The sequence below is a fragment of the Neomonachus schauinslandi genome, chromosome 11, assembly GCF_002201575.2.
Source record: "Neomonachus schauinslandi chromosome 11, ASM220157v2, whole genome shotgun sequence".
Classification (NCBI taxonomy): domain Eukaryota; kingdom Metazoa; phylum Chordata; class Mammalia; order Carnivora; family Phocidae; genus Neomonachus; species Neomonachus schauinslandi.
Window position 1 is genome coordinate 54,879,546 of NC_058413.1, and position 13,344 is coordinate 54,892,889.

Consider the following 13,344-nt stretch of genomic DNA (forward strand, 5'->3'; position numbering starts at 1 on the left):
TTGGTCAATCTATTAAATATAACATCAGGGAAGAAGTCAACGGAACAACTGTCCCTAATTCAGGAGAAAGACTGACTGATTCTTATTTGGGGGGGTGGGGGGAGGGTGGAGCCTCTATCCCAACCAGCTCTGCTGAGACCAGAATGGCCTGTGGATCAAGTGTCAGCCTCTCCAGCCTGAATAATTCATGCCAAGGCCAGGAGTGCTCCCTTCTCAGGAGCATATCTCTTTAAATCAGATCTGGAGCTTCCCAGTTCTGAGGGAAAAAAAAAAAAAAAAAATCCAGAACAAAACAAACCTATAAACAGCTCAGGCCCTGGCCCCCTCTGAGGCCACCCCCCCTCTACCACTCAATGCTGCAAAATCTGCTTCCCTTCTCCAAATCTCTAGAGCTCCAAACCCTCCCACCCTTTCAACATTTACAGGTGGGATACCCTGGAGGGGAGGAGGGGCAGTCGATGGTGTCCAACAACGTCAGGGGCCTGAGACCCGGTAGAACAATCTAACAGGGTGCCCAGGTGCTGGAGCAGGGAGGGGACAGCAAAGAGCTGAATCACCACACCCACCACGTCCTAGGGCCTAGGAGAGTGCTTGGGGGAGGAGTCCAGCCTGGTGGAGGAAATCAGATGGAACTCCCAGCAGAGCAGCCAGTGAGTTGGAGGGGAGAAGCGGGGAGAAAAGGAGGAGGGGGTTGGTGCTGCCTTCCCTGGGTGGGGGTAGGGTGGGGTCGAGAAAACGCTGGTCCCACAGGACCTGCAAGAGTGGTGACCCAGCCAGGCCTAATGTAACTAGGGTTGCTGAGGGGGGAACCAGGGCTGGGGATTTTCCAGTCTCTCCTAGCACAGCCCTCTCCTTGGTCACACCGATCAGGAAGAGGCTGAAAGCTGAATAACTTTCTCAGCCCACCCCTCATCCTTGCCTGTGCTCGTAGGGGGAACCCTAAGGTCCTCCCCTCCCAATTCTTGCTCTGTGGTGCTGACCCACCTGCCAGCAATCCCTCGCCCGGCCCCGCCCCACACGTGCCATAGAGGGAGGAGGAAGGAACCAGCTGAAACGTGGGGGGTGGGAATGGGGGGAGATCAGGGAGAAGCAAGTCAGAGCCTGGGAGAGCCAAACTTCTCAGCAGCCCCGGAGCCGGAAAGGGGGGAAGAGAAAGCGCAGCGGCCGAAAGCCCTGATTCTCGGGAGCCTCCCACCCCGCCTCTCGGCGAGGAGGGCGCGGAGACTCCGTTGGGGGAGGAGGAGGAGGCCGGGAGGCTGGGAGGGGGGAGACAAACCCTGCCCACTCGGCTCCGAGCCCGGAGCGGCCGCGGAAGTCGGAGGCCGGCGCGCAGGGCGAGGAGGGTACGGGGGGCGGGGGGCTCTGCTCCCCGCCTGACCCCTCTCGCCCCAGCCAGGAAAGTGAAGGCTCCTCGGACTTTAGAACCAGCGGACGGACCGACCGCGACCGCCAGCCGCTCCGCGTCGAGGACTTACCCCACCCGCCCCCCTCCCCGCCCCCGAGGCGCTCCGAACTCACTGGTGAGCGCGGCGGCCGGGGCGCTGGATGCAGGGGCAGCTGCGATGGCCCCGCGCGCGGGACAGCCGGAGCAAAGGGGGCCGCTCCTGCCGGGGCTGCTGCTGGTGGCGGCGGCGCTGAGCCGGCCCGCCGCACCCTGTCCCTTCCAGTGCTACTGCTTCGGCGGCCCCAAGCTGCTGTTGCGCTGCGCGTCGGGCGCGGAGCTCCGGCAGCCGCCGCGGGACGTGCCGCCCGACGCGCGCAACCTCACCATCGTGGGCGCCAACCTGACGGTGCTGCGCGCCGCCGCCTTCGCCGGCGGGGACGCTGACGGGGAGGAGGCGGCGGCGGCGGCGGGCGGCGTGCGCCTGCCGCTCCTGAGCGCGCTGCGCCTCACGCACAACAACATCGAGGTGGTGGAGGACGGCGCCTTCGACGGGCTGCCCAGCCTGACGGCGCTCGACCTGAGCCACAACCCGCTGCGCGCCCTGGGCGGCGGCGCCTTCCGCGGGCTGCCCGCGCTGCGCTCGCTGCAGCTCAACCACGCGCTGGCGCGAGGCGGCCCCACGCTGCTGGTCGCGCTGGACGCCGCGCTCGCCCAGCTGGACGAGCTGCGCCTCCTGGGCCTGGCGGGCAACGCGCTGAGCCGCCTGCCGCCCGCCGCGCTGCGCCTGCCGTTCCTGGAGCAGCTGGACGCGCGCCTCAACGCGCTATGGGGCCTGGGTCTCGAGGAGCTGCGCGCGCTCGAGCGCGATGGCGGCCTCCCCGCGCCGCGCTTGCTGCTCGCGGACAACCCCCTGCGCTGCGGCTGTGCCGCGCGCCCCCTGCTGGCCTGGCTGCGCAACGCCACGGAGCGCGTACCTGACGCGCGGCGCCTGCGCTGCGCCGCCCCGCGAGCGCTGCAGGACCGGCCTTTCCTGGGCCTGGACGAGGCGCGGCTGCGCTGCGCCGACCGCGACGCCGACGGTCGCGGGGAAGAAGTGAAACTCGCCGGCCCGGAGCTGGAAGCCTCCTACGTCTTCTTTGGGCTGGTGCTGGCGCTCATCGGCCTCATCTTCCTCATGGTGCTCTACCTAAACCGCCGCGGCATCCAGCGCTGGATGCGCAACTTGCGCGAGGCCTGCCGGGACCAGATGGAGGGCTACCACTACCGTTATGAGCAGGACGCCGACCCGCGCCGCGCGCCCGCCCCGGTCGCCCCCGCCGGCTCCCGCGCCACTTCCCCGGGCTCGGGCCTCTGAGTGTTGCCCCTTGGGGGTTGACGGCTGTCCCTGCCAGCTGATGACTTTATTGGGATTGCCTGGCCCGAAGCCATGGGTATGAGACACCCGTGAGTTGGGGGCTTCGAGACTTGCCCCTGACCGGCCTGAGACCTTTGGATTATGGCATTCCCCCGCCCCCACCCGGAGGCCCCAAGCTGTACCCCCTCTCCCCAACCTCTGAGAGCTCTCACCATCAAAGATCAAGAGACGCCCTCTTCTGATTCCAGAAACCCTACCTGCCCATCTCAGGCTCTGACACATCCCTCCTGAACCCTCAAAAGCACCCTCCCCCTTTCGAGACTTGGCCAGGAAACTTTGTCCTTCAATCCGAGAGCCCTAAGACTGCCTCCACCACCCTATGCTTTGAGGCCTGACCTCTCAGTGGGAAACGTCGCCCTAGACATGACTGACTCCCATCTCCAGCTTGGAGACCTCAACTCCCTTCCCAGGGCTCAGGGACCCTCTCATCTCATTCTGGTCTCAGAAGCAGAGCACTCCTCTGAAGGCTTTTGTGAACTTTGAGCCTTTTTCTCACCCCGGAGCTCCGAGCCCTCCCATCCTGCAGACACCCACTTCCCAGGGCTCTGAGGGTCCGGCACCCTCCTCCAATCTGGGGATGTATTTCATACTGCCCCCCACCCCAGCTCTGGCGCAGGCTCTTCCCTTCCTTGGCCCAGGCTTGGGGCTCAGCTCCATCTGTCTCCCATCCCAGGGACAGTCACACCCTGTTATAGCCTTAGTATGGAACCGATCCTCAGCCTTTCTCACTGGGGCTCTGATCCCCCCAATACTCAGTGCTTGTCCCTAATCTCAAGATGCTCAGCTCTTCACCCTGATCAGAATTTAATCCCCCTGCCCAAGTCTTAGGCTCTCTATCCCCCCTACACCCATCGCTTGCACTCACTGTCAGGGTCCAGTGAGGAATCCATTCCTGGGGTGTGCCCACCCCCCCTTTCCTCCTAGGATGAGCTCTCCAGGCCTGCAAGACGGGTGCAGGGGCCAGCATACCCCAACCATACTGGCAGATCCCCATGGAGGAGAGAACCCTAGGGGTTCAAAGTGGTTGGTTGGGCCTCAGAACCGGGGTCACCCATTCATCGTGGCCTCAGAGAGGGGTAGGGGAGGAGGCTCTGAAGGGCTGGGAGCTGCTGCCCACAAGCTCTTTCCCACCCATGTGACTCTTCTCCCCTGGGGATCCCTTGCTGCCATGCCTCCCTCCTCCATGCCTTTTAGAAGAGGTGAGGGGCCTCATCTCTTGTCTCAGGCACAGGTTATCCTGTTTAAGGTCAGAGTGTCAGTGCCCTGCCTTCTGCATGATCCCAAAGCACAATTGGTGAGTGGGGAGGGGGCTGCCTCTCCCTGACTCCCATCCCTTAGGTCAGGCAGAATGGCTGGCCTGTGTGGCCTCTGCATACAGGAAGTCCCGCCGCCCCAACATATTGGCTTGAGGCCTGCCCTCCCCCCCCCACCCAAGACATCTGGATCTCCCTTGGGCCGTTTTCTATAAAGTCTGCAATAATCTCGGATACTCTCTTCTTGGAAGTGGTGCCATGTCATTCCTGCTGACCTTGGGCATTGAAGGAGGTGGGAGCGGACACTTGGGAGGGTATTTTGGACCTCCCTGAGGTGAGGCAGTGACCTTTGGTGTCTTCTCCTGATGTATGGGAGAAGAAATAGACTCTGACTGCGTGTAGCAGGATTGAGGTGAGACACATGGAGGGACTTCCCACTGGGATTGCATCGCTCTCCAAACTAGCCTGCCTTTTATCCTCTGAGAGGAGGCTATCCATAGCCAGGGTGGAATCCTACACTTCTCTACATCCTTTTACCCTGTCATTCCTCATCACTGTGGTGGGGGTGGGGGCTGTGGGGGAGGTGCTGTTGGACTGGAAACATTAGCATCAGATGAGGCCATCAGGGAGGAAATCCAGCTACAGAGAATCAGAGGCAGTTAATTCAGGCAGGAAAGGAGGGATCGTTATTTGCCGCTTTGGTATCATCCCCCCTGATGAATTACGTGACACTCACTTAATAACCTGTGTCATGCTATGCTGTCCTGGGGAGAGGACTAGGAACTGCACCTTGGGTATGTGAGAGGCTGAGAGAAGCAGCAGCCTAGAATTGGTGGGGGGTGGATATGGATAAAATGACCCTTTGAGATACGTGGATCGAGGAGACAGGTGGGTTCTGGGCCAGCAGGGCCATGGTAAGAGGCTTATCTCCTGCCTCAAGGTCCTCAGACTGGATTATTTCACATTCAGGTTCGCAGAGCCCTAGAACCACATGCAGAAGGCTAGACTTCTGGCATTTGGGAATCTTAGGGCCACATAATGCTAGAATTTGGGCCATTTAGACACTGAAAAGGACCTCGGAGATAAGGTGGGAAGCCTCCTAGCCCCTCTCAGCAAGGGGCACCCTCTCTCGATGAGGGGCTCACTCATTCCCCTCCTGGAAGCATCCCTTTCATTGCCAGAGGAGTCGGCCTGGAACTCCCTGATGGCCCCAGCTATGCCTTGGGGCCAGGAGGGCACGTCACCCGGCATAGCTCCTTCCAGAGTTGGAGGTGGTGCAGGAGTATCTGTTCCCAGCAAATTCCCAGTCATTCCCTGTGGGAAGGGGTCAAATTCCCTTGAAGTGTTCCCATCTGTGGATGACCTTCAGCGGGCACTCTCCCGGTTCTCCGGGACAAAATCGTAACGGTATCTCTAACACAGATTACAGACCTGTGTATCTAACAGGTCGCCTCTCCAGTTCCAAAGACATGCCCTCGTGATGTAGCCTAAGACTGCAGTAGATCCTGGCAAATAAAATACGCTGTTAGCTGTGGGTCCGTTGTCAGCAAAAATCTTTGAGGGTTTTATATGAGGGCTGCTGCTAGGCTAAGTACCAAATCAGTAGTTGTCAAAAATCAACTAATTGAGTGCCTAGTGTAGGCCAGTTGATATTTAACCTTAGTGCCATTCACCAATTCCCATTAAATGTCATTTCTGGACTGCCGCCCTTCTTGCAGCCCATCAGTGGCCTTTGGCCTGATGGGGCTATCAACAGGTCCCTCGGGCCCCCAGCCTTGCCTCCTCTGCAAATCCAGCCAGCCATTCAGCCTCTACTGAGTACAACTTTGCCAATTCTAGAGAAGCTAATGACCCAGGGAGAATCATATTTAATCATGATCTAGAGAAAAGAAGTCCCAGGAAACAGAGGTTAGAGTAAGGGCCCCTGACCCAGCTTAGAGAGACTTCTACTTAGAGGAAGTCCCATGTGAGTGGAGTTTTGAAAGATGAGTAGGATTTTGAAGAACAGAAGGATCAGCAGTATCCGCTCTGTGCAAAGCACTGGAGGCAGGAAGATCTTGATAGTCTGAGAATGGGAGAAGACCACCAATGGCTGGGGTTGGGTACGCGGATGTGTGTGTGAGATGGATCTGTGCTCCCCATGTCCTTCACTGGGAGGCTCTAGGGGGACCTCTGCCCTTCGAGGAGAACTCAGGGAAGTGGAGAGGTGGGATATGGGAAGCAGGAGAGCTGCCCAGTGCCTCTTACTTGTTGCTTCCTTCTGTCCATCCTTTTCGTGCCAGACCTCATGAAGACAGAGATTGAAATCAGACAAAGCCATGCCCATGGGAGCCCAGATGGGAGGGGGACAAGGGCGGTGGCCACTATAGGAGCCCAGAAGAGAAAGGAAGGGGTGACATGGAGGGGTCTGGCTGGCCCTGCCCTGATACCCTCATACCCTGATACCTCCCACCACTCCAGATGCTCTTAGCAGTGCCCAAGCCTCTCTGAATGACCAGCCTCCCCTCTACTCCTAATGCTGCTGAAGTCTGAGGTGGGCAGGGGGTGCAAGGGCCAAGTGCCAGGGGGGAAGAACTCCATTTGGGATGTCCCCTTAAAGAGCAGCAGAGGGAGAGAAAAGGTGTGTAACTGTCGGAAATGTGACAGACATAAAACTGCACACTTTGAGAAACATGTCAGACTTCGCAGGGTGTGTGGCCCTGTAAAAGCTGAGCTTCCCTCTCTCCTTGAGAAGCCTTTTACTTCTGCAGCCCCTTTCCTCCCCACGCCGCTCAGGTCCGGTGTGGGAACTGGTAAGGGCCCAGCTGGAGTCCAGAGGACCTGGTTTCAGTCTGAGCTTCCCATGACTTGCCACGCCATTTGGTCCTCAGTCAGAAATACTGGTTGAGCCCCTACTGTGTGCTGGGTGCTGGGGATTCAGCAAGTGAACATGGCAGAGCCGGCTCCTAACTTCCTGGCCCAGGCCAGGGTGTCCATGGACACCCCAGGCCCCCCTCTGATTCCAGGCTCCTTTTGTCCAGGCTGGGGCGGGACTTGTGACCTCCAGAGGGACTGCCTGCTCTCGCTGAAGTTCATCTCCTTCTTCATTAAGTCTCTGTCTGGCAGACTCACGGCCCTAATTTATGGACATGGCCTCTGCCAGACTGAGAGAAGTGACGGGGCCGTTAATATTTCTGTGGTAATGTGCCTGGCAGCCTTTGGAGTCCCCTCCTCCACCCCTCCCACCCCTCCCTCACCACCCCCCCTCCTCCCTCAGTGCTGCCTCAAGCCAATTTGCCTGGGGCTGGCTAGTCCCTTGCAGACCACCCCAACTAACCCTTCATAGTACGGATATTTAACCTAGTATGGATGGGGAAATTGAGGCCCAGGGAGCGCAGGAGCCCATCCAGAATCAGAGCAGATCCAGAACCCAGGATGTCCCCAGGGCCATCCCTGTCCTGCTCTGGGTCTGAGTAGCTGGCAGGGCTGTCCTATCTCCTCACCCTGTATCTCCATCCCTCTGGTCATTGCCTCCTGAAGCCAGACCAATACCTATGGTGGCCTAGAGATGGGGGGGCAGTGGGAGGGGGAAGCCAACAACCAAGGGGTGCAGAGGACTTTTCCGCCTCCATCAGCAGCTTCCAGCAGGCCTCGGAAACCTGCCTCAACCTCTTGCGGGCAGAAATCCTGCTGGGCATCCATCCCTGGGGAAGGGGCATCTCTATCCCTCCCTGAGAGAAGAGAGGGGTTTGCTGGAACCCCAAGCTCTGTGGTCCCCGGATATAAAACTCCTCCTTCCTGAGCCTCTACTTTCTGCTGAGCACCTGATGAGATGGACCAGATTCTGGAGCTGTCCTCAGTAAAGATGAAGTCACTGTAATAATGGAAACACATGGGGCCCCTAAATAAGGGGGCCAACCAAACCAGGAAACTTTGGGGAGTGAGGGAGACATCTATTAAGAATTAAATCAGGACAAGAATAATTTAGGACTGTACCAGGCTGGTGGGCCTTGGACTCCAGTGACTTTTGACAAGACTGGAGGGGAAAAGAAAAAGTGCTAGACTGCTAGACTAGCTAGTCTACCAACACTAATAATAATACACTCCCAATCCTTGACCTTATCCTTGAGCCATGCTAAACACCTACTTGAACACCATTCTCCAGCTACACTGAACTACTTCGATTTTAGTAACTGAGCCCAGTGATTCCAGGCCCCGTATTTTGCTCACGTAGTACTCTCTGCCTGAGATGCCTTCCCTATGCAGAGAGCATCAGGACAGCTTGAGTCCCCTCTGCTGTCCTAACCTCACCTCTCCTTCCCATCACTGTACCCCCCAGACCTTTATTTGTATAGATTGGTTTTCTGGCCCGTTGTCCACACCAGATCAGAAGTTCCCTTCAGAGGCCGGGTCCAGTGTCCTTTTGGGTGATCCCCAGTCCTGGGGCACAGAAGATTTATGAGCACCGTCCCTGCCCCACAGAGATCCACAGCACCAGGGAAGAAACATCACACAGGGCTCATGGGCTCCTTCTGCTGCACTCAGATGCCCACTCCCTTTGATTCCCATAACCTCCCACCTCACTGAACTGAGGTTGTGGTTATATAAGATGCCTGCATGGCCAGCACCTTGTTACTATTTGATAAAAGTGAGAAAACGGAAAGAAAAGGCAGCTATAGAATATGTTATCGTGTACAACATAATTCAGCCTTAGCTTCTCAGCTTTGGCTTTTTAGTACAGTTACAACTTTCTGACCCTCCATTTGGAATACTTGTCCAGGGTCCTACCTGGGTAACGTGGGACCCTGGCTCAGCCTGTCACAGGTCTTGGTTCCTTTACCCAGAGAGCTGCAGCGACATCTGTTGGCCAATTTGTGTCGGAGCGGAACCAGTTTTAATTTTTCTTGCATACATGCGCCATCTGCTGGTGAGCATGGGAAAGTTCCTTTCATTTAGTCACAATCCGTTCAACAAGTATTTTATAAAGTGCCTACCATGTGCTAAGCACCGTGCTAGGAAGAACCTGGGGGTTGTTCTAGGCACTTTATATATATTAACCCATTTTAGGCTGATGACAATTCTACAAAGTAGTTATTATTCCTACTTAGAAATGAAGAAGTCAAGGCACATAAATGTGAATGATTTGCTCAAGGTCACACTAAGAGGCCAAATTGGGTGTAGAACCCAGAGCCCACGTGCTTATACCATAAATAAGCAAGGCGCTTCTTATGAGGGAAATAAACAGAGGTTTCTGTTTATTTCCCTCATAAGAAGAGATGGGGAAGGATGTTTTTGACCAGGGTAGTCAGGCAGACCCATCTGAGAAAGTGGCTTACCCTGAAGGATGGGAAGCTCTGTAGGATCTATCAGTCCAAGCAGAAGAAACAGTGGTTGCAAAGGTGCTGAGACTGAATATTCAAATATCAGATGGGAGATCAGTTCTGGCCAATGTCCATAGCCTCCCCTCACCTGCCTAACTCCTTCTCAGCCTTCAAAACTCAGTTGAAGCAATTCCTCCTCTAAGAAGCCTGCCTTATTCCCCATCTCACTCACCCCAGTTAAACATGATGACCCCTCCTTAGTGCTCTCATGGCATGCCATGAGGACATGTCAACCCCATCTCCAGTATCCCTCAACAGCAATTCCAAACCTTTGTTGTCATGCCTTATCCTCCTGTGAATCTGTGAGCTCCTTAAAGGGATTATCTTATTTATCTTTGTGTCTTCAGGGTCCAGCATAAACTCCAGCAAAGGGCACGTGCCCAGTAAATATTGTTTGTAGTCTGTGATATAAATTGTTTACTTTCTTTTTTGCCTTTTTTTTTTTTTTGCTTTTTTATTGAGATACATATTTGCATAAAGTAAAATCCACTCTTTTGGGCTTACAGTTGATTTTGACAATCAAGATATGGAACAGTTCCATCACCCCCCCAAAATCCCTCCTGTAGTCCCTTTTAGCCAACCCTCCCTCAACCCCAGCCACTGGCAACGAGTGGTCTGTTTTCTGTCCTCATAGTTTTGCCTTTTCCAGATGTCATATAAATAGAATCATACATATTTGTCCTTTGACAAGTCTGTCTTCCTTCACTTAGTGTAACGTATTTAGGATTCATGTTTTTGTGGATATCGCTAGTTTTTCATTTTTATTGCGGAGTAGGATTCCATGGTATGGCTGTACAATAGTTAGTCCGTTCACTCTAGCTGAAGAACATTTGGGTTGTTTCCAGTTTTTTACAATAAAATTTTTTTACAAATAAATAAATTTTATAATAAATTAATGTTCACATACAGATTTTTGTGAGAACATAACTTTTCATTTCTTTGGGGAGTAGAACTGCTAAGTCTTATGTAAGTATGTTTAAATCTATAGGAAACTGCCAGACTGTTCTCCAAAGTGTCCATACACTTCGCATTCCCACCAGTAGTGTTGAGTGTTCCAGTCTCCACATCCTCACCAGCACTATTTATTGAAAAGACAATTGGATTGCCTTTGCACCTTTTTGGAAAATCAACTGGCAGTATATATGCAGGTTTGTTTCTTGATTCTGGATTCTGTCCCATCTAAGGTAGATGTCTATTCTTTCACCTCTACGACACTGTCTTGATTACTGTAGCTTCATGATAATTCCTGAGATTAGGTAGTAGAGAATTCCAACTTTGTTTTTCCTTTTAAAAATTGCTTGGCTCTTCTAGTTCCTTTACCTCCCCATATAAATTTTAGAATCAGCTTGTCTATATCTGCAAAAAGACAATCCTGAAGGGATCTTGATTCAGATTGCACTGAATCTAAAGTCAGTTTGGAGAGAACTGGTATCTTAACAGTATTGAACCTTCCAATCCATGAACATGGTAAATGTCTCAATTTGTTTAGGTCTTCTTTGATTTCTTTCACCAGTATTTTGTGCTTTAGAGATGTGCATAGAGATTGTGCACATATTTTGTTATATTTATACCTAAGTATTTCCATTTCAGTGCTGTTGTAAATGGTGTTATCTTTTTATTTGGCATTGTCTTTTTAATTTCAATTTCCAATTGTGTGATGTTACTATCCAGAAGTACAGCTGATTTTTGTGTATTGATCATGTATCCTGCAACCTATGTAGACTCACTCATTAGTTCTAGTACCTTTTTGGGGTAGATTTCTTGGGATTTTCTACGTAAATAATCATGTTTTCTGTGAATAGAGACCATTTTATTTCTTTCTTTACAATCAGTAGGCCTTTTATATCTTTTTCTTGCCTCATTGTACCAGCAAGGACCTTTAGTAGGATGTTAAATAGGAGTGGTGGGAGCAATCATCCTTACCTTGTTCCCAATCTTAGAAGAAAATCATTCACCACTACCACACCATTTCACCATTAAGTACTGTGTTAGTTACAGGTTTTTTGTAGATGCCCTTTATTAGATTAAGGAAGTTCACTAAGGCTTTGGGGTTTTTTGGGGTTTTTTTTAGATCAAGAATGGATATTCCATTTTGTCAAATGCCACTTCTGCATCTATCAAAATAATTTAGCAGCATCCCATAAATTTACTTATTTTTGTTTTCATTTTTATTTAATTCAGAATATTTTCTAATTTTCCATGTGGTTTTCTCTTTATTTACGAGGTTGCTTAATTTCTGAGTATTTGTAAATTTTCCAGATACTTTTCTATTATTAATTTCTAGTTTAATTCTGTTATGGTCTGAAAACATTTTTTTTATTAAATTCTTTTAAATTTGTTAAGGTATTTTTCACGCCCAGAAAATGGTTTTTCTTGGTGAATGTTCCATGTGCACTTGAAAGTAATGCACATTTTATTATTTTGAGGTGAAATATTTTATTAATATCGATTAAGTCAATTGATAATGTTGTTCAGGTCTCCTCTATCCTTACTAATTTTCTGTCTTCTTGCTCTACTGATCGCTGAGAGAGGAGTCTTGTGGATTTGTATATTTCTCCATTCAGTTCTATCAGGTTTTGATTCAAAAACAAATACTTCTCCCACATTTATGGTCCTGTTTAGATGGCAGGGCACTCCTTCTCAATTGTGGTATCCAGGCCAATATGATTATTTTTATTTTCTGGATGAGAAGATTGAGGAAGAGCTGGTGATTTGCCTATTTGGTCTCAGATCTAATCCCCTGAACTTCTGCTCTGTATTACAGGGCACTGACCATGGCAAACCACATTTCCCAGGATTCCTTGAAAATCAGCTTTTAATTAGATTGTTCCAAGAGTAGGCATGGGCATGAAGTTAGGGGGCAGGAAGAGAGGAGTAGTTTTTCTCACACTCTGCTTTGGGTAGCATCCCCAGCAACAGACGCGTTTCTCCTGTGGTCTGAATTCCTCAGATACCTTCCTCAATGTCCCTAGTTCCTCAGGTCTGTCACTCCTCATCCTGTCCTTCCACCTTACAGGTGGTAGTGGTTTCCAGTTACACCTAATCTCTGGGTTGCCTCACATCCCTTGCCTCACTTGCCCTTTTAACTCTTGCAACATTATAACCAGTTTCATCAGTAAAATCCCTGCTACTGAAATACGGGAAGAGGCTATTTCTCTGGACTCAGACTGATACAGACCACATGGGAAGGCAGAATGAGAGCCCTTAGCTGAAGCCTCCTGATTCAAATGTCAGTGTCTTCCCACTACCCTTCTCTGGCCTAAAGGAGCATCAGAGGAAAGAGATCACCTTCTGGCCCACCAGGAGGGCAATGCTTTGATCTAAGTTACACATTATTTTAGAGGAATGTAAAAACAAATTCTTTTTCCTACATAATCAATTTTTTTTTGAGAAAGCCATCTCACATTCATTGGCACCCCCCTTTTGTGTTAATGCAGCCCATTATCATTTAGAACTTTGAATCTGCCTCACATATATCCCCACTCTTCCCATGTGTTCTTCTGGAACAGGCATTGGGTAAGTCATGGCAAAGTGAAGTGACTTCGGGGAGACCCAGCAGAACAGGAGATGAGAACTGAATTAAGACCCAGGGCTGAGACCGGGGCAGGATTCCAGCTGGAGTGGTTGGTGATGCCAAAGGGAAGATGGGATGGCTTTAACCTGAGAAGCAAACCAGGGGTCCTGGGATCCAGTGATGTCTGGGAGGTTTGGCAACTTCCCCAAGGCCAGAAGACTGGTACATGGGGAGGGGGGCTCTTTGACAGTTTCCAGAAGGAGGTGCAGAAACCAGGTTGGAGGTGAGGCCACAGAGAAGGGAAGACAACACCTGACCCAGCCCCAGGTCCTCTCCAATATTCTGAGGCAGTAGGGCAGGATTTGCTGATCTAGGTCTTGCCATGAGCTAATAAGACAGAAATGAATGCACATCCAGCA

The 13,344-nt window shown here is 51.9% G+C and overlaps 1 protein-coding gene across 1 annotated transcript; it reads left to right on the forward strand.

Moving 5' to 3' along the window:
- The first annotated feature begins 631 nt into the window (after window positions 1–631).
- On the forward strand, window positions 632–2,918 carry TPBGL (trophoblast glycoprotein like). Its single transcript, XM_021704703.1, has 2 exons — window positions 632–650; window positions 1,393–2,918. Exon 2 carries the CDS (start codon window positions 1,563–1,565, stop codon window positions 2,736–2,738), a length of 1,176 nt encoding a protein of 391 aa, XP_021560378.1. The 5' UTR covers window positions 632–650; window positions 1,393–1,562; the 3' UTR covers window positions 2,739–2,918.
- The last annotated feature ends 10,426 nt before the right edge of the window (window positions 2,919–13,344 follow it).

What these genes read in the sequence shown, in the direction of transcription:
- TPBGL (XM_021704703.1), top strand. Translation starts at nt 1,563, where the DNA reads ATGGCCCCGCGCGCGGGACAGCCGGAGCAAAGGGGGCCGCTCCTGCCG.